Source organism: Rutilus rutilus, assembly GCF_951802725.1.
Source record: "Rutilus rutilus genome assembly, chromosome: 8".
Lineage (NCBI taxonomy): Eukaryota > Metazoa > Chordata > Actinopteri > Cypriniformes > Leuciscidae > Rutilus > Rutilus rutilus.
This window is the reverse complement of record NC_140222.1, coordinates 16,805,347-16,831,244: the sequence shown is the minus strand read 5'-3', so window position 1 is coordinate 16,831,244 and position 25,898 is coordinate 16,805,347. Positions and strand designations below refer to the sequence as shown.

The 25,898-nt window shown below is 37.1% G+C and overlaps 2 protein-coding genes and 1 long non-coding RNA gene across 3 annotated transcripts in view; all 3 read right to left on the bottom strand.

Annotated features, from left to right (window-relative positions):
• LOC311295870 (elastase-1-like) overlaps positions 1 to 25,898 on the bottom strand; it is a 199,550-nt gene that overhangs the window by 62,553 nt on the left and 111,099 nt on the right. The gene's annotated exons all lie outside the window — the stretch shown is intronic.
• Positions 1 to 25,898, bottom strand: part of LOC311295873 — a 183,348-nt gene that overhangs the window by 94,450 nt on the left and 63,000 nt on the right. The gene's annotated exons all lie outside the window — the stretch shown is intronic.
• On the bottom strand, positions 16,376 to 25,209 carry LOC311294769 (CD48 antigen-like; the record flags this gene model as incomplete). Its single annotated transcript, XM_084415798.1, has 5 exons — positions 24,966 to 25,209; positions 24,325 to 24,642; positions 23,217 to 23,498; positions 17,132 to 17,231; positions 16,376 to 16,472 (listed from the first exon to the last, which is right to left on the bottom strand). The coding sequence occupies exons 1-5, from the start codon at positions 25,024 to 25,026 to the stop codon at positions 16,376 to 16,378; spliced, it is 858 nt and encodes a 285-aa protein (XP_084271924.1). The 5' UTR covers positions 25,027 to 25,209.

Here is a 25,898-nt window from a genome sequence, read left to right as displayed (position 1 = left end):
TTCATTTATATATATATATTTTAATATAAAAAGTATATATATAATATATTTACCAATAATAAACCAATCAGAGTCTCAACTTACATTCCCTTTAAAAGCCAGTTGCGTTCATAGCGGATTGCTATTTACATGTCGGAATTTGCAAGCGGAAAGACTGAACGCTTCTCTAGCGAGGAAACAGATCTGCTCGTGCGCGAGGTTAAAGCGGACCATCTACCATTTGGGTTCTAAAAAGTTGGCAGCCTCTCAACAGAATCAGTTTGATCAAGAGTTTGATCAGTGTCTCATGGCGACTCCTGCATACACCACATCTTCCTCCTCTTGAACTCTCTGAAAGAAAACACACATTCACATCACAGATGTAGTTATCAAGAACATTACTGACCAAATTTTAGACAGACTAAAAACATTTTAGCGCTTTTCACACTAAAGGCCATTGCACACCGAGTCCGAAATTCGCATCCGAATTTTTCGGACGTTAAAAAATAAATACGACCTCACGTTATGTCAATCACGCTTGCACACTGCCTCCGAAACTTTCGTCCGTAATAAAAATAATCGGATTGGGTTCGATTTTCTGCGTTTTTCGCATCCACAGGTAGCGTTTTGAGAGGATTTTTGACTATTCAGAGCCACCGTACAAGCAAACGACAACATCCAGAATGGCGTCTGACAAGTTGATACACTTGGTCTCGCAACACAAAGCACTGTATGATAAACAAAATGCAGATTACAAAAACACTGAATATATAAAGACAGATTGTGGCAGGTGATTCTCGATCGTATTAGAAAAGGAACCACTCCTTTCAATTTGATCGAAATTTCGGATCGATTAAGGTGTGATTGAGCAGCCAATTCGAATACTAATGTATTATTTGGTTAAAAAACTAAAGCCTGTAGGCTACAGCTGTTCTGTCTGCCCAGCGCTTGAATTCCGCCGGCCGTGTGTGTGTGTGTGTGTGTGTGTCTGAACAGTCTTCAGGATCGATTGGTTCACGGAAATTGGCGGTCTTCTTTTCAATATGTGGCTCCAATATCGCTAGCAAAGCATCAAACTGTTCCATTGACATTCTGAGGTAAATTTTGAATCGCTCGGGATAATTTCGCAACTCCTTGATAAGGAGGTGTGAAACTCTCCTTCCTCTCGGCGCAAAATCATCCTCACTGCTTGACGAATCCATTTAGTATTTTTTGCGTTTTTTTCCGCAAAGGTTTAATAAATACGCATCGGACTCAGTGTGCAAGGTTTCTGTGCGTGACGAATTTTAAGGCTGACGAACACGAAAAAACGCATACGAAAATTTCGGACTCAGTGTGCAATGGCCTTAAAGGCCATTGCACACTGAGTCCGAAATTCGCATCCGAAATTTTCGCACGTTAAAAAAAAAATTCGACCTCACGTTATGTCAATCATGCTTGCACACTGTCTACGAAACTTTCGTCCGTAAAAAAAAAAATTCGGATTGGGTTCGATTTTCTGCGTTTTTCGCATCCACAGCCAGTGTTTTGTGAGTTTTTTTGAAAATTCAGAGCCACCGTACAAGCGAACGACAAAATCCAGAATGACGTCTGACAAGTAGTGATGTGACATTTGAACCGAGGCGTCGGAGCGTGTGTCGAGAAAAAGTGGGCGTGCCAGATGAAGCCGCGATTCGAGGCTTGTGTTGTTAACGTGAAAATCACGTGACTAATGACAAACGAGGCCTCGGTTTGTGTAAATACGTCACCGGTTCGGTCTGAGTGTCACTTCCGGATTAAAGGATTCGAAACTCGCGCCTCCTTGTGGGTGTTGTCAGGAGTTGTAGTAGTGTCAGAGAGTCAGAGGGCCCTATTTTAACGATCTGAAACGCAAGTGTCAAAGCGCAAAGCGCAAGTAACTTTGTGGGCGGGTCTCGGCGCTGTTGCTATTTTCCCGGCGGGATAAATGACTCTTGCGCCCGACGCAAATCTAAAAGGGGTTGGTCTGAAGTAGCTTCATTATTCATAGGTGTGGTTTGGGCGTAACGTGAAATAAACCAATCAGAGCGACATCTCACATTCCCTTTAAGAGCAGGCGCGCTTTTTCTAAGCGGATTCCTATTATAATGGCGGATTTGCCAGGCGCGCGCCAGGAGCGGTTCACAGCCGAGGAGACCGACGTCCTCGTCACGGCCGTAAAACACAGAGAAGTGACATTGGGGATGGAGAAACAAACACACCCAAATTAGCTTCGGTTAAACAGGCGTATGATAATTTGGGCGTATGATTAAATGTGTAAGCTAGATTTATGCCTATTTTATTTTCACATCTTCATGGACACAACAATGATTTCCCTCGTGTATTAATATGAATAAATGAATGAAATCTTTATTTCGAACAATTAAAAAATAAATTAAACCAAAGACAGCAACACATTAATATCCATCAAGAAAAATAAAACAAAATCAAGAAAAACAAAACCTTCTTTTTTTTTTTTTGCATAATAATCACACTGTTCGAAAAGGGATACGTAGAAGCCCTAGGCTTATCAAGACCTACAAGACCTAATATTTTTCCTAGTAATAATGTATGATTTGCAAAAATGAAAACGGCTGCTTCTGTGTAGATGAGAGCATCAAATTGTAATGCGCGTTGTGCACACGCTACATTGATTATGGCCAAGCATGCGCCCTTAAAATAGCATGAATAACATGCGCAACGCGCCACTGACTTTAGACTAGGTTTTTCCTGGTCACTGGCGGAATTGTTTTCTAAACCTGCAAAATAGCATGAGGGAACGTTTGCGCCGGAACACGCCTCCTCTTTGCGCTGAACCGCCCCGGGGAGCGCAAGTGTATTTGCTAGTTAACCGACGTGCGTCTGTGGAGGGAAAAGTCCGCTTTGCACGGGTGCAAAATAGGAATGATACATGCGTCAGTGTACAAAGTCAATTGCGCTGGGTGCAAGATAGGGCCCAGAGAGTTAGAAAACTATCATTGTCATTGTCGTTATTGTGTCATATGTGAGGGCTGTAGGCCTATATTATTACATTATTAGGTTAGAATAGTTATAGTAGTCTATATTATTATTATAGTAGGCCTAGCTATATTATAGTCTTGTTATATTAATTAGATAAGATTATTTGGATTGCTCTGGATTTTTGCATCTGGACTGGATTGCTTTTTTATTTGGATTGCCCTTTTGGATTTGTTTGCTTTTTGTGACTCTTCCTTTTTCCTGTTAATGGAGCCAGCAAGAAAGAGGAGATCCTCCCCTGTCTGGGCTCAACAGAAGCATCAGTATCCTCATTTATACCAGCTGGCACTGGCATTTTTATGTTCCCCTGCATCCTCTGGTCCTTGTGAAATGATCTTTTCCAAGGCTGGAGAGATTTTGTCCAAGAAGAGGAATCGTCTAAACCCCAACACACTTGAAATAATTCTGTTTCTCACTAAAAATCTATTGTAATCCTTCCTTCCGGACTATTCTGTTGCAGTTTACTTTAATCTGTTATCTATAATCTGCTAAATGAATAAATGTACTTTATTACACTCCCTCAAACATAAGCACTGCACTCAACACGGTGTCACTGTTGTTGTTCATAGAAAGATATAGGCTACATATTTTATATTATACACAGTAATGGACAAATGTCTGATCATGTCTTTTTATTATTGCAAATGAAAGGTTACAGACATCAACAGTGAGTACAAAATAAATACATATTTTTATTTATAAAAAAAATATTTTTATAAAATATATATTTAAATATAAATATACAAATAAATATACATATTTATTTGTATATTTACATTAAAAATAAATATTTTTATTTATAAAAGTATTTTTATAAAATATATTTTTTTATAAAAATATATATTTTATATAAAATTAGGGAGGGTCTAAATAAAAATATTTATTTTTAATGTAAATATACAAATAAATATGTATATTTATTTGCCGGGGGAAGGCGCGCCCGCGACACTGGTTCAGAATGAATGAATTTGTCTGCTATTTCTTTGCACAGTAGCTAGGTGTCACTAGTGAGCGATGCTGAATGAAGCTTCGAGTAATGAACCTTTAGCTGAAGCAATGGCCTGCAAGGTCTCAGTGGTTCAGGAAGCCTCATTTTGCCATCACTACTGACAAGTTGATACACTTCGTCTCGCAGCACAAGTAGCCTACTGTATGAAAAACAAAATGCGGATTACAAAGAGACTGAATAAAATATAACCTGTATACAGCTGTTCTGTCTGCCCAGCGCTTCTGCCGGCCGCGCGTGTGTGTGTGTCCGTCCATATACTGCCAGTTTCTGTTCAGGATCGATTGGTTCACGGAAATTGGTGGTCTTCTTTTTAATGTGTGGCTCAGTATCGCTAGCAAACAGCAAACTGTTCCACTGACATTCTGAGGTAAATTTTGGATCGTTTGGGATAATTTCGCAACTCCTTGATAAGGAGGTGAAACTCTCCTTCCTCTCGGCGCAATCTCAGGATTGGATGGACCCAATATTTCCTCTTTCTTTTTCTCTTTTTAAGAAGAAAGAGGGCAACAAATTCATCATCACTGCTTGACGAATCCATTTAGTATTTTTTGCGTTTTTTTCCGCAAAGGTTTAATAAATACGCATCGGACTCAGTGTGCAAGGTTTCTGTGCGTGACGAATGGCCTTAAGAGGGCCATAAAACCCCAAAATATTTTTTTTTTAGATGTGAACAGATATGTACAGGCTGCGCATAATTGAAAACACTAAACATCCTCATAAAGTTAATCCATAAATGGAAATACGTTTTTTTTTAGAGCGATTTCATATTTCCGGTTTGAAAAGCAAATTCGAAGCAACGTCACAGATTCTGACGTCAATGCGTAATAACGGCAAGTTCCGGAGTGGTGATTGGCTGCCAGGGCTCCAGAAAGGGCTGGACGAACGAGCTGACGTCAACAGTATCTGCATTTATTCATGACAAAGAGCTCATTCGATCTAATAACTGTGCTGTATATGCATGAAATATAATTGAGGCATTATGCATGAGACAGTATCACTTGTGTCGCATTGTTAGATTTTGCTGTATTTGGCCGAATTATTATTTTGGTGGCTTGCCAATGTATTAGATTTATTTAATACATAAAATAATTAAATTTGACCAGAGTTTACATGGGGAGAAGAATTTATTAAATGTTTGTAGTGTAGCAGTTCTTCAGCAGCGTTGGTAGCGTGTCGGCCTTCAAATAATCTAAACCCAAAGTTCTGTTTCTGTGACAGAACTTTATACATGAAGACAAAAGGGCTACATACAAAGGAAAACTGTTAGGACCTCCCACAGGAGATTGATCTACACTGCGAGGAGCAAGCTTGTCCAAATGACCCGTCTTTCAAGAGCAAGCATTTTGCGAATCCCGCGGTGAACTTCGAGATTTGAGAAGCAGTCTTCAGTAAAATTACGTGTTTGTGGGCGTCAAGTTGTTTGCAGGCAGACAACGTGCAACATAGGTGGGCGTTTTGCAAATGTATCTTCAAGTGACGTAGAACCGTAAAGCAGTAGAATTCGAAACAAAACGCCTCGTATAGGCGGTTCAGAGTCGATTCTTTCTTTTGGGAGACAATAACTTTATTTATCGTGCACTTTTGACTTTACAACTTTGCAGAACGTTAACATTCAAAAACAGCTATATTACACACTGCATGAAAGGGAATATTTGAAAAAACATAATAGGGGCACTTTAAGGACATATTTCATTTACTCCATATTCAAATGAAATATATATGTGCAAATAAGGACACTGATACAGCTTATCATAAATGCGACAACATAACAAATGATTCTAATAGACAGAAAACACTAATGTAGACTGAAAATTCAAAGAATGGAAAAAATAAAATAACTGTCTTTATTCTTTCTGTTAAACTGATGTGTGTCAGTACGTAGTGCTCATTAACGTAGTGAAAATATTATTAAATCTTTTAAATGTCCTCTGTTTCTCCCTCGTTTGTTGTCATAGGATTACATTTTCAAAACACATCAAGGTTCTGTTTTTCCGAGCTATGTTCAGTAAAGCCTGATTTGAGTCTTCATAGTCATCTCGTCTTGTGTTTTACTTCATGCATCATATGACAGACATCACACCCAGGACCTTGGGTCATACTAAAATTCGGGTAAATGGAATCCTGCTTGCTTCACGTTTTTACACTGCTCATATTTTACCCGCTCAATTAATCCTGTGTATTCATAAACTTTCGTTTCACACTTGTACATTCCTAAACCCTGGGTTAATGTTGTTATTTTCATATTTGCTGTGTCATTGACTGGATGAACCAGCACAAGTCTGTTGGTCTGTTACAGAGGCTCTAGCATTGCGCATTTATATTACCTGCATATATAGTAGGCCTACGGTCAAGTTTATATGGACTTCTCAAACTATAAAGAATGAAACTCTCTTCTTGACTCCAATTGACACATTTTTCGTCATCATCTTACATTTTTCCCCATCAAATGCTGATACTAGACTATTGTTTATAAAATGTGCATTAGGCTATTTCCGTGATAGTCCGAAGGATGTTAATGAGGCACGCGACTGGCTGTCTGTTAATAAGCAACAAGTCGTAACATTCCAACACCGCATTGTTTCACACTGTACTCGTATGGCACCACAATGCAGTTAACATAGCAAAAGCGAAGCTAACCTTTGTGATGGATTTTTTAATTAATAAAATAGTAAAATGTATATTAAACTAACCATGTTTCTAACATCTAACCATATTTCTCTTTTTAGGCCTGACACTTTGAAACACAATTAAGCCCCTTTCACACAGCGCATTGAACCCGGGAAATTGCCGGCAAATTGCCGGAACGCCTTCTGTGTGAACGCAAACACGACCCGGGATTGATGCCGGCATCGATGCCGGGTTGGGGACCTAGTAACATTGCCGTGTTCAGTCCCGGAACGCGCGCTGTGTGAACAAAAGCCGTAATAATGCCGTGTCGTAGTGATGACGCTGAAGCCGGGATCGTTCGCCAGCTGTGAAGCGGTACGTAATGCGCAAGTTTATGATCGAATCAGAGAAATAAATGCACAAGCGTGGTTTCGCAGCTCATAAGCAAACTGAAGACACTGCTGAGACATTACAAGTCACATCGATGTCACGTGTCTTTCCGGGACATACACGGGTTGTGTGTGAACGCGCTCTCTGATTCCGGAAAATCACTGGCAGTGTGAATGAACCAAAATCAAACGAACCCGGGTCACTTTATCCGTGTATTTTCCGGAATCTCTGTGTGAAAGGGGCAATGTACTAAAACGTTCTGTCCTGTGTTTTTGAATGTTGTTTGTTGTGTTGCCATACCCCTTTGACTTTGGTTGTGTGAGTGTATAAATAACAAATATGGGAAATGAAATCAGACAGATGTCTAAACTTGAAACCAAAAACAGAGTTTGGTTCTACCTGTTAACAGAAGGGTTTGCATATGAAGGACCAATCAAATTGTGGGGAAATTATGTAATGTTTCATGTCATTTTTGCCATACCTCCTTATTCTATAAAAACTGTTGTATTTGTGTTTTCCGGTGGGATTCTCAATGAAATTTGTCTGAGATCCTCCGGCCTTGCTTCTTCTTGGGGGAGATTCTCTGAGAACTGCTCAAAAGATGATTAAAGCATTTAAAAGACATTTGCTGAAGTCTGTTTGTCTATTATTCCTGCGCAGGAAGCAAGCTAGATAGGGGAACAGGTATTAGCACCCAGCCAATGTCAATGTGTGTAGACGCGCTAGGTTATAGGATTAGACTCAGCCGACATCGATGTGTAGACGCGCTAGGGTATAGGGTTAGACTTGGCCGACGTCGATGTGTAGACGCGCTAGGGTATAGGGTTAGACTTGGCCGACATCGATGTGTAGACGCGCTAGGGTATAGGGTTAGACTTGGCCGACGTCGATGTGTAGACGCGCTAGGGTATAGGGTTAGACTTGGCCGACATCGATGTGTAGACGCGCTAGGGTATAGGGTTAGACTTGGCCGACGTCGATGTGTAGACGCGCTAGGGTATAGGGTTAGACTTGGCCGACATCGACTGTAGACATGCTAAATATATAAATATAGGACGTAGTTGTTTAGGGAAAAATCTACCACACCTTTAAAAGCAGCATTTCATAACCCTGGGTTAAAAAACGTGCTTAAAAAAAAACTTAAAAAGCTTAAAGGGATAGTTCACTTTGAAATTAATTTTTGGTATGTTTTAGCTTACCTCAAAGGCATCCAAGATGTAGGTGTCTTTTTTTCCGGAGTAGTTTCAATTTTGATATTTTTAGGTCAAACCGTTCTTGTCTGTCAGTCATATAATGCAGGTCTATGGTCACTGTCTCAAAATAGCATGCACAAAGTCCAAATTAAACAATTCCCCATCGTCCAAATTAAACAATTCCCCATCGTAAGTACACATTGATGGCTTAAGACACGAAACGAGCGGTTTGTGTGAGAAAACGAACAGTATTTATATAGTTTTTGTCCTCTTGTAAACACACACACCCAAATGATCAGAGGACGCGGGTGCTTCGGTCTGCGCAAGCGCCAGAAAGCGACGGAAAAGGTCAGAGGGCGCGGGCGCTTCGATCTGCGCAAGCGCGGTAGTTATCTCTCGCGCGTGTACGTCACTCATTGTTTACACAGAACAGAGATTGTAGGTAAGACGGCTAATCGAAATGGTTTTAATTTGCGCGTATCCAGGATGTTTAAACCGACGTAAAAGAAAACAATTTCGTATGCTCGCGCGAACTCATCCGGGAGTGGTGAGTTTTCACGAATTCCCAATTTATAATCCTTCCCTCTTGAAGTTCTGGTTGATCGCTCTTCGGCTGGATATCAACACACCCATAAACGTACTAAAGTTGAGGAGGGTCTGCAGCGATAATTTTTCCCCTGATGATTTTATAAACCAAGGAGAGGATCGCATAGTACTGACATCATCAGCTGTGCCTATGGTGTTTTCTCATCCAACGGAGGTATGTGAACAACGTCTTTGTATTTGTAAAGCTGGCATTACATGAAATGAGCAATACAATGTAGTTCTGCACCATATATTTGGTAAGAATGGTTTTACATGAGAGAGTTATAATATATGTTATAAGAAGAGAAGATATGTGTAGCCTATACTAAGCAGCTGCTAGTCAAACCACTGTGAAACTATGTGTAAGTTACTAAGTTACTCATAAGGGTGCAGTCAATGATACTACTACTACTACTAGCCTAATAATAATAATAATAATAGTAATAGACAGTGTGGATTCATGTTCGTGTAGCTCTACTTAGTGTTGACTTTGTAATGACAAGCAATATTTTTTTAGGAAAGCGTACAGGAACCATACCAGCCAACAGAACATGAGTCAGATGAAGAGCAAACAACAGAGTGCCTTGGTGCATACATTGGACTAAAAGATGTTTAAATCTCTGTGTAAACAATGAGTGACGTACACGCGCGAGAGATAATTTCCGGCGCTTGCGCAGATCGAAGCGCCCGCGCCCTCTGACCTTTTCCGTCGCTTTCCGGCGCTTGCGCAGACCGAAGCACCCGCGTCCTCTGATCATTTGGGTGTGTGTGTGTTTACAAGAGGACAAAAACTATATAAATACTGTTCGTTTTCTCACACAAACCGCTCGTTTCGTGTCTTAAGCCATCAATGTGTACTTACGATGGGGAATTGTTTAATTTGGACGATGGGGAATTGTTTAATTTGGACTTTGTGCATGCTATTTTGAGACAGTGACCATAGACCTGCATTATATGACTGACAGACAAGAACGGTTTGACCTAAAAATATCAAAATTGAAACTACTCCGGAAAAAAAGACACCTACATCTTGGATGCCTTTGAGGTAAGCTAAAACATACCAAAAATTAATTTCAAAGTGAACTATCCCTTTAAAGCATCGATAACCCAGGTTTAAGCGCAGTGTGAAAAGCCCAGTTTCTGATCAGATGTGGTGCTTCTGTGTGTGTTATAGACTAGATCATAGTTAAACACAAACAGAAACAGAAGCACACATATCTGCAGTCATACACACCTTAATCTGAACATAATGCTGAAATAACACACACACACAAACACCACAAATAAAAAAATAATTTATCTTACCGATTTCTGAGCTTTTCTTTTGTAGAATGTCGGATCAGCATATGTTATTTCTTCACCACTCTGAACTGTTTGAACAATATAATGACAGACTGGTAAAAAAAAACCCATAAATAACTGAATAAAAGATTGTTTGAGAATTATTGTTGTGTTTTCTCTGCAACACTTTTACATTGTTTTAATATTATACTATGGGGCCGTTGAATGCTCGATTTTGATGGACCCTTTTCACAGACTGTGATTCGTTTGCACAGATAGTCTATCAACATCAAAAATCTAGTAAAGTTTTTCTTATTTAAATTTTTAAAAACTTTTAAATTCACAATTATGATGGCGCTATACTTATATAATATAATCTCTCAATATTTTACCCACTTTTGGAAAGTCGTGGAAACATGATAAAAAATGTTCTTGTGTTAATGAGTGCATATCCGCATAAACTAGTCTAGAAGAATGTAAAGTTCACGGCATAAACTCTTTAAATACGTCCAAGAGTTTTACACTTTGGTCAGTTATTGTAGGAACATTGACTTTCATGCTCCTAAACATGACGCTGAACAAAACAAACTGTGACTGGTTGCTTGTCAGTCAGACAGCTCTTTGGCCAATGAAAGCTGCTATGGAGCCCAGACCTTCTGCTGTCAGTCAAGAACTAGGTATCCGGTGTTTCTAGTCAGATTAGTGTATTTTCGAAGCTGATAATGTAACTTTTAGCCTATGAAAATGGTTTTAAGAAGCACATGACTCCATAATGCCATGACTTTACAGTCTCACAATGACCAACTTTTGTTAGTGCCTCACCCATCAAAGTTTAATGAGTGTGTAGATGACAAGAAGCTGCTGAAGTTAGCATACAGTTCCTGGTCGAAGTTCAGCGGTTTTTGTACTCAAAATGATATGATAAGAGCACTTCTATACCTTTTATGGTAAGCATTTTAGCTTAATTGCTTCAAGCCATGCTTATTTTCTCTTGTCTGCCATATAAAAACATTCTTCATGCTGATTTTCTGGTGCTCAAAACACGTACTTTCCAGGACCCGTATGTATAAAACTTAAATGCTCTTAAGAATAGTCTAAAGCTTTGTCTATAGTTGTCAAAAAATTCTTAGTAAAAAGTAGACTTTTCTAAGAGTAGGAGACTTTTATAAAGCTAAAAGCAAATTTCAGTGAGACTTATTCTTGAGTGCTGACTTAAAGCTACACTGTGTGATTTTTACGCCCATCTAGCGGTGAAATTGTATATGACTACCCAGTGAATATTAGTTTCTGTTCCTCTCATTTCCGAGGGCGTTTTAACTCCTACGGTGGCCGACTGGCCGTATTATTCCAAGATTAACATGGCTTCCAGTTATCGACTTCGTCCATGACAATAATAAACAATACGTCTAAAATGAATAAAACTACAGGACAGATGTCAGGAGGTAAACGTCACCCTTGGAATCGGCTATCCCAGCATAATCAGATTAGGCTAACGTTACAATGTGTACAAAGTAAAAGCAATTAAAAATAACTAAAATTTACAGTGTCCTTTTATATAGCTTAAAAAATTGCGCCTTTAAAACTATTCATCACCTGTGATCCGTCGCAGCACAGATTTATGTTACAAGGTAAACAATACTTTTTCACCATTGATGCGAGGATGAAGTTATAGGCCTACTAGAGGTTGTTCTGGCGTTATGCACAACCATGCTATGGTTAGACAAGCAACTATAAAACTTCGAATTTACACAAATGAATTACAACAGGCTGAATTACCTGTCGAGAAGAAAGCAGGCAACCTCGGCGTCCGTTTTAAAATATTTTCTCCTCATGAGCTCTTTCCATCTGGGAAAAGTTACTCCAATATTGACTATGGTCTTGCTGATTTGTCTGTCGCGTTGACGTTTTAATTCTCTCTTTCAAATGTGAGTACGCACGCACTCACACACACCACACAATATTTCAAATCTAGTAAATTTTCTAAATAAATAAGCTAAATAAGCGGAGGAATCAGGAAATTAATAGGATAATGTATTAAGGTTTTAGTCTATATTGACCTTAACAATACGTAAATTATTTAATTCTGTAATGTTACAAATAACTAATAAAGACATGGTGGCAGTTTAACAGAGACTTAACTTTACTCCCCTCATAATGCAATGCAATAGTGCAATACTGTCTTGTTCCTTGCTTTTTGAAAAAGCCAAACACATGTCTGCATCTTTCATTAAAGGGATATAGTTCACCCAAAAATGAAAATTTACTCACCCTCAAACTGTTTCAATCCTGTATGAATTTCTTTCTTCTGATGAACACAAAAGAGTATATTTTGAAGAATGTCGATAACCAGACAGTGGATGGACCCCATTGACTTCCATAGTAGGAAAAAAAAATACTATGGAAGTCAATAGCTACCATCAACTGTCTGGTTATCGACATTCTTCAAAATATCTTCTTTTGTGTTCAGCAGAAGAAAGAAACTGGTTTGAAACAACTCGAGAGTGAGTAAATGATGACAGAATTTTAATTTTTAACTAAGTGAACTAATCATTTAACTGAAATTAACTGTTGGCATATGTTTCACATCAATACTGTCCAGTTTGTCCTGTTGGACACGCAGGGGCGGACTTTACCATTAGGCAAAGGTCGGCAATTGCCTTGGGCCCCGAGCTACCTAGGGGCCCCCAAAATGCCCTATTAACTTGTGCTTAAGTTTTTTTTTAAGTTTTATTTTTTTTATTATTATATATTTCTAAACTCCATTTGCGAAAAATGGCATCAAATCATTAGTGTCGCAGACAGGAGGGGGCCCCCCGCCTCACTACATTGGACTATTCCATTATCTCACTTACTGCGCATCTGCGAAAGTGACAAGGCTGTGCCAAAAAACTGACGGAGAAAAAGAAGTGATTGACAGACAGAGTGTATAGAGTGACAGACAGAGTGTACAGAGTAGTAGACGGAGTAAAAATGAAGCGAAGCTAGCTACCCAAGCGGTGCTGAAAAAAATGAGGAAGCGGGAAGAAAGCAAAAAGTCCGTAAAGGTGCGCGGCGCGAAAGATAAACAACACGCAGTAACAGGAGGACTGGGAAATACACATACAGAGCAAGACGAGTCTAAACGCGAAAATTTAAAGTTTCGAAGTTACCCAAGAGGCTCAAATAAAAGAAAAAAAGTGAAAAGACGCTGATAAAAAAGTATTATAACTTTTTTACGGCTACTGTTGGGGATACAGATCAGGAACAACAACGTCCAACGCACAGAAAAATCGTGAAGCAAAGAGGACACGGAGATCGACAGACAAAACTGAGCAGTTTACTTATGAATCATGATATTTAAAAAAATCTCAGCTCTCAGATTCTGTCAATTCTATTACGAAATTCAAACAATAAATACCGTTTTGCCGTTTTAATGTGACGTAACAGATTCCTATAGCGGCACGTGAACTGATCATCTCTAGCTAATAGTAAATAAACACGAATTAACAATGTTGAAAGATACAGTATAACTTACCGAAATGTATATTCCTCATTCATAATATCGATCATCAAGTGTTTTTCAACCGCGGAAAGAGGTAAAACAGCTGGAGAACAATCGTCACATAACATTTACCTCAGGAAAGCCATTTAATTGGCTAGAAAAAAAAAAAGAGCTATAGAGAGTATTTGGCTAAATATGTGTACTATATTACTTATTTTAACCTTAAATTATACCAGCTAATAGGGCTTTTTTTTCTTGAGAAAAAGTAACGCCTATCTTGTGAAACGTTACCTAATATTTATCCAAATGAGTCAATATTGAAACAAATCACAAGAATCAACTCTTCGAATTGAATCGAAATGGTGAAATTTGTCAGGCAAAAAAAACAAACATAGCTTACCAGAAATTGTACCATGTAAACATTGTAACATGTTTCTGTTTAGGAGTAAAGAAGTGTATGCAGGGTTTAAAGGGGACGTTTTTTTCTCCTCTCTAACCTTTACTTCCCCGTAGATTAGCTTTCCCTGCCTATCCACCATTCAGTCGGTACATATTTTTTTCGTTCTCTTTTAAAGATTGGATGGGGAGGGGCCCATAGCCTACCTACCTTCGCCTTGGGCCCCCGATTTGCTAAATCCGCCACTGTGGACACGACACACAGCAATACTGTCAAGTGTCACTTGTGACCATTGCTCTGAGCCATGTTTTCAGTGTCCTAAGAGCACTGAAACTTCTTTCAGTCCAGCTGATGAGACTGGGGTGATTTGATCAACAGGCCTCTCATTTCAACAAGACCAGCCTTCAACAGACCAAGCAATGTTATTTTTTCATGTTTTATGGGGACTTTCCATAGACATAATGATTTTTATACTGTACAAACAAACTGTGTATTCTACCCCCCATAGACTAACCTTACTTATCACAGAAAACTGTCTGCATTTTTACATTTTCAATAAACAAAAGTCTGATTTATAAGCTGTTTTCTGAAGAAGAAAAATAAAAAATCCCCAAAAGGACAAGGATTCCGGATATTGACATCTTTGTGGGGATATTTTGACCCTATAATGTAGAGTTGCACACTCTCTCTCTCTCTCTCTCTCTCTCTCTCTCTCTCTCTCTCTCTCTCTCTCTCTCTCTCACGCTCACGCACACAAACGATTATGTTAGTGTTATGTTACGATTGTCATTATATTGTAAAAACGTCTGTCCCCAAATCAATATTTGACGCCCCGTATTCTTGAGCACAGAACTGTTGATTTCTCCCTCGCTTATCGCATCTAGGTTTCCTTAGGACTCGGAGGAGTTTTGGCGCTTCGCACAACCAAATGTGACTACAGCCTCTCACAAGTTAGAACACTACGTCCATATTTTTTTACAGTCTATGTTAGGAACCTTTATGAATTACACTTATTCTTAAGTTTGGGAATAAGAGTAAAATTCTTAGAATTTTTACATACTTAAGACAACTTAAGACAACAATCTTTTACTCTGAGCGGCTTTATACATACGGCCCCAGGTATTTTTTTCAGTTTATTGCTGTTGTTGTGGCAGCCAACAACAGCACAGCCTAACCCATGTGCTTATTTTAGTTTTTACAATGTTCAAATGTTTCTGTTTAATTCATTTAGTCACTCTTTTTACTCTTTTTTTAACAATTTGTTCCTATGGAGACTGGAACAGGACAGAATCCAATCGGAAGTCTATGGTGTTTCCATGGATTCTACAGAAGGACAACCGGAAATCGAGGGTTCCATGGATATGATGTCATTGACTGGCGACTCAATAACATGGGCCATTACACTGGTTAAAATTGTGGATTTCTCTGGATTTAAACATTGTTGGAAACATTTGAATTATGTAAGTACATAAGTCAACTAAATATAGGACATGGTCCTAATGGTTTTTGGATATTTTAATCTAAGAATCATACATATTGTGCTTTTAAACTTGCAGCTGCAGTAGAGAGCCTGTTGGGAGCCAGGCAGACTCAGTCACTTATCATTCACACACAATCAGTCTCTCTCTTTCTCTCTATAGTAACTCAATATCAGTGACTCTGTTACTAGCTATAAAATTATGGTTTGGAATTACCAATGGAGGCTTGGTATGAAATGCATAAGACATTTGTCCTACACAAAAGAGAGTTTTAAGGACAAAAATTTTTTTTTCTACTCAGGCAGCCGAAAGAACACCACAGACACGGTACAATCAATATGGGGAAATCTCACAGTAAAACAAGCAGCTGTGAAAAATATGATACACCGGTTTTGCCAGATGAGAAGTGTATCTATGTATCATATTTTTACCGTTTTAATTCCTTATATAATTGTTTATATTTTCCTTGCTTTTATTTTGTGATTATTTTAATTAATTTCTGTGTAAAGCACTTTGAATGTTTGAGCAGAAAATAATTCTACTTGCCCCCTTGGTCTGTTTTCCTGCAGATCCAGAAGATTCCGACAGCAACTACAATCAACAGAGATGCAGCAGCAGAGATCAGCACTATATACAATGAGGATAGGCTCTGATCTATAATAAAGAAAATGAAGCATTAACATGAATGAACCTGTCAATATGCTCTGCAAAAAACACTATATGAAATATCTACACTATATAACTTGAGAAATCAGTTATATCCACAGACCTCCACATGGCTGACAGTGTTGAGTGATGTCCAGATGTGTGGTCTGGTTGCTGATGGTATTGTTGATCACACAGCTGTAGGTGTTTTTATCCTGATATTCCACCTCCAGAGGTAGAGAGAGACTGATGCTGAGATCACACACACTGATGCTGGACAATACACTGATTCCTGCGTACCAGGAGAGAGTCGCATCACTCACATTCAACCCTGATGAGCACACCAGTGAACAATTCTGGAACAGACTGAGAACGGAACAGTTTCTGCTGATGGCAGGAACTGGCAGATGAGCTGGAAAATATGAGAGAACATAGATAAATGAGGATGAATGATATATAAGTAGATATTTAAGTAGATGAGTAAAAACATTGAGAGGAGCCAAGATGATCAAAAGTAAAGCCTTTTTAAAACGATCTGATAGAGAAAAAACTGTGTAGTTGTTTATCAAGCAGATGAAACTGTCACCAAATACCTTGAGGTGCATTATGAGACATGATGTAAATCATGGAAATTTCACAGACTATTTTTATTATGCTTCATTTCCAATCAAGTTGTAATTGTTAAATTATATGTGAAAATAGTATTCAGCTGTTTATGTGTCTAGGATGCACAAATGCTAGCTAAAGATATGTAATTAACCTTAGCAAGACAAGGAGTCTGATATGCTATTCCAGGTTTAAAAAATTATTAAGATGCTTAATTTCTTAAAATCTATAGTTCTCTACTCACCATAGACGGTAAGATTGAATGTGTTGAACAGTGTCTCTGATCTGCTGCTGGTTACTCTATAAAGTCCAGAGTCTGTGGTTCTGGTGTCTGTGATGGTCAGAGATCCAGTCTTCTCATCCAGCTTCAGTCTGTCTCTGAATCTCCCATCAGGAAAATCTGTCTTCTTGTCCTTTCCAGTGAGTTTAGCTATGAGATTATTGTTGTTGTGTACAGTTCTCCACATTATCAGATCATCTGTCTGTATTTCAGTATCAGAGTTTAGAGTGACAGATTCTCCCTCAGTCACTGACACTGACTTCACTTCATCAACACCAAACACTCCTGAAGAACAAACAGAAATATTCACTCAGAATTTGGAGGTTTAACAGATTTTGCGTTAAACCTCCAAAAAACAATTTAAAAGTGTGCCATAGCAAAATATCACTTCACTTCACTAATTTTAGTGTTTAATTCAATAATGTGCAATGCATTAATGTAAATGAAAAAAAAATGAAAGTGAAATAAAAATGAAATAAAGATATTTGAGTAGCCTATATAATAATAAAACATGAAAATGGGTGGTGGAAACAAGTCCGTGTAGGGGAAACTGGAGACAGTTGCAACAAGTCTTATTCCTTCAATCAGAAACAAGCTATCCTACTGCACATGCACAGTTAGACCCTCCCCCCACCAAGAAGACAGAAGACATATTCAACATCTGCTGCTGCATTTATTGAACAAAACTTGTTTTGGAGGTATAGAATAAACTTTTTCATTAGATGTATTTTTGTCATACTGTGCTGACCTTTTGTATGAATTAATCAAAACCTACTTAGTTTGAATTATTGTTTTGTTGACTTCTAAGTGACATGGTTAGCATGTGTCAAAGTCAGTAGTGTGTCTAGCTGTCACAATGATGTTCTCTTCTGTCATGGCTGATAGGGTTGGGGACAAGCTAAGCAGCCATATCAAAAAAGATCACAACAGTACTTTTCAACATAAACAAGTCATTTTAGGGTACATAAAAGGATAGTAAGAAGGGTAGTTTTATTATGTTTGTTAACATAACTGTTATTTGATAAATAATATCTGTTATTTGATATATATGACTAAATAAATACAATAATATTATTGTATAAATAAATAATAATGTAATATTAAAGTAAAGCAGTTCACATTTTCAGAATTCAATGCCCATTGAGACAAAAAGCTAAAATTAATTAGTGAAATTTAAGGTATTTTTAACATGTTGCAACCGTCCCATGGTTGTGTTGCAACTGTCCCCTGTTGGGCTTCTTTCATTCAAATAAATACTGAAAACGATATGTCATAATGTAATCATCTTTAAATGGTATGGGTAATTAGCAGACATGTGCACGGTTAATATATACAAATTTGGTTGGTCTAGTCCAAATAGTCTCTGAGAGAAATGCAAAAAGTGTTGAGAAATCGAGCCAAAATCTAATTTTTCGTTCCTTAAAATAAACGCAAAAACGAGCTGTCTTTTCATGACTCGTTATTCCATTACAAACAGGATATGAAATGATCAAAACGTACACGGACCGGAACAATAACAGAATGTGTGTAGGCTATTGGACAAAGATAATTTAAACACAAACGAAGGCATAAAAAATACTTACCACTCAGACTCCACAAGCACACACAGAATATAAACATGTCAAATATTTTCTTTGGCATTTCGCTTAATGGTGTTAAATAAAAGCAGTTCCTAATTTTGAAAAGCTAAACACAACAGAAATATTATAGACTAATAAATATTTGAACGTTCAACGTGTTGGATGAGCTGAAGTTAACAGTGCTGCCCGTCTGTAATGGAGCGGTTTACTGAAACTCAACTACAGTAAATGTGATTAAACTCCTCCTTCCTTTCACAGATGTTTTTTTTTTTTTCACATACAATATACCTATTTTAGTAAATACTTTTACCAAGTAGCCTAATCACTAACACCGCGTACAGTGCTGCAAAAGCACGCGACAGAACGTCGCAAATCTGTTTGTCCTGTCCTTTGATGAAGTAGCCTAAGTGTTGAAATACAACAGAAATAGAACGTTTCATCCGTTTTCTGTCCGGGATTTGTCGCGTCGCGTTTTCCAATTCAGTGTAGACTTCATCAACGGATTATATAAGGTAGCCTATATTTATGTGTCGCTATACACACGCCACTAGTTTATAAAAGTTAGGCTACTGAATGTCCCCATTCCTTCTATTCAGTATTTTAAGAGGTTGGGTGTAAGGGTTTGTGAATATTTCATGTTATGAAATAGCATATTATCGACTTCCAGTTCTGATTATTTTCAGTAGCCTAGTTGTTGTCGCCTCACACCAAGAAGGTCCCCAGAAGTAAGCTACTATCCACGAAATGGATAGATGGATGTTTTACCAACAAAAGGATTATATGTGACCCTGGAGCACAAAACCAGTCAGATGGCTTTCCATTGATGTGGTTTGTTTGGTTAGGACAATATTTGGCCGAGATACAACTATCTGAAAATCTGGAATCTGAGGGTGCAAAATAATGTAAACATTGAGAAAATCGCCTTTAAAGTTGTCCAATGTTCACGATTGTGCTGCATTCACTCACAAAAATAAATGTTTTATATATTTACGGTAAGAAATTTACAAAATATCTGCATGGAACATGATCTTTACTTAATAGCCTAAGGATTTTTGGCATAAAAGAAAAATCTATAATTTTTACCCATACAATGCATTGTTGGCTATTGCCACAAATATACCCATGCGACTTCAGGGTCACATATGAGAAGATATACTTTCCAAAGACAAGATTTAAATTAAATTAAATTACTGTCAGTATCTTAGTATATCACTGGAGTTATTTGTCTCATTTGAGTGTATTGACACTAAAAAAAGCATAACAAATTAAAACAAATGTTTCATGTTTTAACCACACCGTTTTCAAAAACAAGTTTGTTGAGGGTTTTTATACATGAATTATGAAAATCAAAATCAATAATGTATGAAAAAAATGCTCTTGGGGGAAATCACACAGTACAAAAGTACATATGTATGATGCCCTCTCCTGGCATCAATTCCTCTATCATCCAGTACCTTCATCCTAAGTTATTGCTAAATTTGGTTAAGACACATCAACTTCTGAAACACTTTTGGGTGTTTCATTGTTTTATACCATTAAGGAAGCACAAACATCTTTAAAAGTTGAGTAGCAATTAAACATGTCTACTAATTCTGTGTTTCTCAACTGATGTCTCACTAATTAAAACACCTGCTTCAACTCATCAGCATCTAAGTGTGTTGAATAGGGAGACATCGAAAACATTGATCACAAGGGCTGGAGCTGAATGTTGAATTTAAAATATAATATTCTAACAAACATGAGTAATACTGTAGTTATGGTAAAAATAAATGATCACCACTAATTAAAGACAGTCTAATCACATTAAACTTCACCACATGGTGATGTCACCACATTTTCTGTGCTTTCATTAATACAACAGTGATGAAACGGGGACAATAATATTACTATACTATGTTATATAGTAATAAAACAAAAGACTTTGAAAACCGTCAGCTTCATCTTGTAACCTCAACAATCTGTCAGCAAGCACAATAAATAATGATCTTCCTAAAGCTTTTATTCAAATAACTACAGATGTAAAAATAATTTTCCCACTGTGCGGGAATCTTAGAGCCTGCAATATATCTTACAATAATACAAATACACCAGAATAAAAAATAAATAAATAATAATAATAATAATTATACCTTTTGATTTTCTGATTAGTCAGTGTATATTGTAAGGAATTCTGTTGAAAATCTGCTTTAGAATGATTTGTATTGTGAAAAGTGATGTACAAACACAACTGATTAAAACTGAAAAAAAAAAATCATTTTTATAATATAATGTCTACAGTCTTTCATGAACATCTCCACCTTCCTGAGTATCTGATTAATCAGAGTTTGAGGGTGTTTGCTCGCTCTTCTTCTGATGAAGACTTCTGGATCTGAATTCATAAACCAGAACAGCGACAGTAGCCACGCCCACCAGAGCAGAGATAGCCAATCGGATCACAGCTTCAGTAAAACCACAGCAGCAGTTAAAGTCTTGTGAGAGAAGAAATGAGCAATGTTAAAATATAAACACGGTTCTTTAGGGGTTTTAGCACCGGAGTTAAAAGTGTATGGGCCGTAAAACACAGAGACCCCAAAATCAGCAGGATGGTCTCAATCGTGCACAGATACACACATGACTGACACAAGGTGGTGTTATAATTTTTGATCATAACTTTAGAACCTTAAGGGCTAAGACCTTAAAGTTGACCTTGACCTTACAGTTCTCTTTTTCAAGCTCGACAAAGGATTTTTTTTAATGACTTTTTCAAATTCCTCCTATGCTGTTGGTCCAATAATCACCAAAATATGCAGACAGCAGCTAGGGACATCGCTGGCAAAAAGTTATCAAAACAATTTGTTTTCTTTTTACTTCCCTTTTAATCTAACAGTAGGTGGGAGTGATTTCTTTTCAAGTCAGTTGGGTTTTTTGATACCAGTGTGTTGCGGTAACCTGTTTTTATCAAATCCTAACTATTGTAAGTCTGTTTAAATTGGTCCAATCAGTCGGTTTCCAAAAAGAAGATGAAGGTCTCTGTGTGTTACTGTCTTTCCGCATGGTAAAGTAATTTAATTCCATTTAGCTTTTATCTGACTTCTTTTTATTACAACGTCAAATTTAGGTTAGATTGACAATTGGTTATAGGTCAATTATATAATAGTTTACATTTGATGATTCTATTTAACTCTTTACTTCATATTTTATTAGGAATCTTTGTCGCTTAGAAAGTCTCACGACGGTTGTTCTTTTACGCGGATCTCACGATCACAAACTTGCCAGTCTGATCGATAACCAGAAGTTATGGCTAAAGCAGTTCAACAATGCCGCCGCACACATTTGCTAATGTTAAAAAGTACCCATGGTGTAGCCCCCTACAGTCACCCATATAACAACTTAGTTAAAGCCCAAACAATAACCAGAGGTTTATGTCTAGTACATTAAGATAATGCTGCTTCAACGCTTTCTATTATTAGTATTTTTATCCAGCCCCATATTTGCGACTGCATAACAACTCAGGCAGTTAGTCAGGAATCTAGAATCTCACCAGATGTGCCACACGCTCCATCTAAACAGGGATCTAGTATGTACTTAACCAAAAGAGACATTTGTACCAGTCGCACTGAGACATTTAAAATAATACCAAACAGGTATAATACTGTATGATAATTATTCACATTAAACCATATAGATTTTAGGGTGAATATCTGGTGATCTCAGCATTAGAGAGAGATGACATGGGGGAGGTGATTGACTCAGGGATGCTAGTTTCTCAAGAGAGAGTCAAATATTAATTTACAGAAAGGTCCTTTGTCTTCTTGGGAGTGGTCGTTCCTCAACCAGACTGCCCGGCATTTTCTAATTTCTCAATTCTTACAGTTTAACTATCATTGAAGATTCAAGATGGACCTTTCTGTAAAAACCACATCATAAGATACGTTTCAGTTTGATAGCTATTGACAGGGGCTATTGGTGCTTGCGGCTATATTTTAGTTTGTGAATGTATATAATATAAAATAATATAACAGTTATAATGTTGTTGTTTTATTTGTAGCGCCTCCATTTCTCAGAATTTTACGAAATTGGGTGTGCATCCTCAGAATGTCACCATTGTGTTCAGTTTGTTTAGTTATCATGGACTTTTAGTTTGTTTAGTCTCCTTTGTTCATTTTCCCTCCACTCCTTGTCCTTGGTCTTCATGGTTTTTGTCATTATGAGTTCATGTTTATCAGCTATGTCATTAATTACCTTGTTTGTATTCAGTACTTAAGTTTCTCCTTTACCGTCATTCGGTGTCCGGTCACGTTTATTCCTATGTGTGTGTGTGTGTATTTCTGCTGCCTGTTTGGATTATAAGTAAACTTTTGTCTTCATCTGCCTGCCTGCACACACCCGTAACACAGAATGTCCTGTTGTCTTTGTGAGTCAAATTTCTTTATACTTGGACATTGTGCTCAGCAGCTATAGGTGAACTCGTGTAAAAAGAATCTGAATGTTGCCCGGTCAATCAATTAACTTATATCTTTGCAGCTAAAAAATATTTTTCCAGCACCATCCCTAGCTGCTGTGTGCATATTTTTGAGAAGGTCAAACCAACAACAGCCTAGGAGGGAGTTAGAAAAGTAGTCTTTTTTTTGTTTTAAGGAAATTAAAATAGTTGTGTATGGAAATGAAATCAGTTATGTAGCCTATATAGTGCCATGCACATGCACAGTACCTGAACATGGCCCACAGAGTTGAGTGTTGAGATGTGTGGTACTGGTCTGGTTGCTGATGGGATTGTTCAGCACACAGCTGTACGAATCATCCAGACACTGAATCTCCAGAGAGATGCTGCTACTGAGATCAGACACACTGATGCTGGACAATACACTGATTCCTTTGTACCAGGAGAGATTCAAATCACTCACATTCACCACTGAACACACCAGTGAACAATTTGATGATGAAGATGGTGATTTATTTGAAGAATGGCTGATGACAGGAACAGGCAGACGAGCTTGAAAAAGAGAATAAATATAATTCAGTGATATTTGTCAGTTCATTACATTTCAAATTAAATGAATGTAGCAGAGAAACATTTTTTATAAAATGTTTATTATTAAAATATGTAATTATAAGAATGTATAAATTCACAAATTATTGTTTATCATCACAGAATTGTCTTTCTATAATTTTATAATATTCAATACATTTTTAGACAATTATTAATTTTTAAAAGACCACACACAAACACGTATACACTGCTGTTCAAAAGTTTGGGATCGGTAAGATTTTTATTATTTTTTTAAATATATCTTATGCTCAACAAGGCTTAATTTATTTGATTAAAAATACAAAAAACAGTAATATAATAAAACATTATTACAATTAAAAATAATTGGGGGGGGGGGGCAAGCAAGGATGCATTAAATTGATCAAAAGTTAAAGTAAAGACATGTATAATGTTACAAAAAGTTGTATTTCAAATACATTAAATATAACTTTCTATTCATCAAAGAAGCCTGAATTTTTACTTTGTTTTTTATTTATTTATTTAAAAACTGTTTCAACATAACAATAGTAATGCATTTTTTTTTATCCAATTGGTATGATTCTGAAGGATCATGTGACACTGAAGACTGGAGTAAAGATCAGCTTTGATCACAGGAATAAATTACATTTTAAAATTCAAATGGAAAACAGTTATTTTAAATTGTCATAATATTTACTATTTTTATCTAATAAGAAACGTCTTTTAAAAAATAAAAAGTCCTACCAATCCCAAACATTTGAATGGCAGTGTATATATATAATAAAAATAAACAGGATAGTTCTCTACTCACCATAGATGGTGAGATTGAATGTGTTGAACAGTGTCTCTGATCTGGTGCTGGTTACTCTATAAAGTCCAGAGTCTGTGGTTCTGGTGTTTGTGATGGTCAGAGATCCAGTCTTCTCATCCATCTTCAGTCTGTCTCTGAATCTCTCATCAGGAAAATCTGTCTTATAGTTATTTACTTTGATTTTAGCTATGAGATTGTTGTTGTGTACAGTTCTCCACATTATCAGCTCATCTGTCTGTATTTCAGTATCAGGGTTTAGAGTGACAGATTCTCCCTCAGTCACTGACACTGACTTCACTTCATCAACACCAAACACTCCTGAGAAACAAACAGAAATATTCACTCAGAATTTACTCAGGTTTACCACTTTTGGAGATTTACCAGATTTTTGTCAGTTTGAAACAATTTAAAAATGTATCATTGCAAAACAACTCTTCACTTCACTAATTTCAATGTATATTTAAAAAAATGGCAATAAATTAAACCCTTTGATGTCATGGATAAAAAAATGACAAATATAATGAACAAACATATTTGAGTATATTTGTCTGACAAAACTTGAAAATGAATGGAAACAACATAATGATGTGTATGTGGACAAATGATAATATAAACAGAAATGAAGCCATAAAAATACTTACCACTTAGACTCCATAAGCACAAACAGAAATATATAAACTCGTCAAATATTTTCTTTGGCATTTCGCTGAATGGCTTTGAATAACAACTGTTCCTAATTTTCTAAAAGGCTACATTCATACACAAACAAATGAAAAAAACAACATAAATGTCATAATAAACGATAAACGTTTCGTAATACAGCAACAGAAGAGCTGAAAAGGCCTGTGCTGCTGGTCTGTTGTGTGTAACTCTGCAGTCAGTGTGAATAAATGCCAACGCTCAAGTGGTGCTCACTGCAGAGCAAACATAGAGCTCATGTCCAGGGAGGAGGAGCGAATGTAATTTGGACCTGATGGGTGGAGCTAGTGTAAGGGTGTATTTCCTGCAGCGGTTCAGGCTGCAAGACTGCCGAATGACTAAAGAAATGTTGTCAGCAAGATGGTAGAAAACTGCCCATTTCTTGTCTATTCCACCCACTGCCACTTATACCAACTACGGAAATAAGCGCAGTTACAATAGCTTAATATTTGTGGGAGAGCGTTGCTATAGAGATTGACGATATTTGTATTGCAATATGTAGCACTTCAAAGTCAATATACCAAATCAAAACTATTTAGCACATTAGTTGTAATTGAAAAGGACAAAATATGGTTATGGTTACACTTAAAATAGTTACAAAATAGATGTATGAGATGATGATAACTTATATTATTAATTGTACCAAGCATATATGAAAAATGTTACCTGATATATATATATATATATATATATATATATAGAGAGAGAGAGAGAGAGAGAGAGAGATTTTGATTTGATTTTTAACAAAACTTTTATTACAATACAGTATACAAGACATTACCTAGTATTTACCATAGACTTCTACACCAAAGTATATATGTACAAAATAAATAAAAAATAAATAAATAAAGAAAAACTCACAGCACAAAAATCCA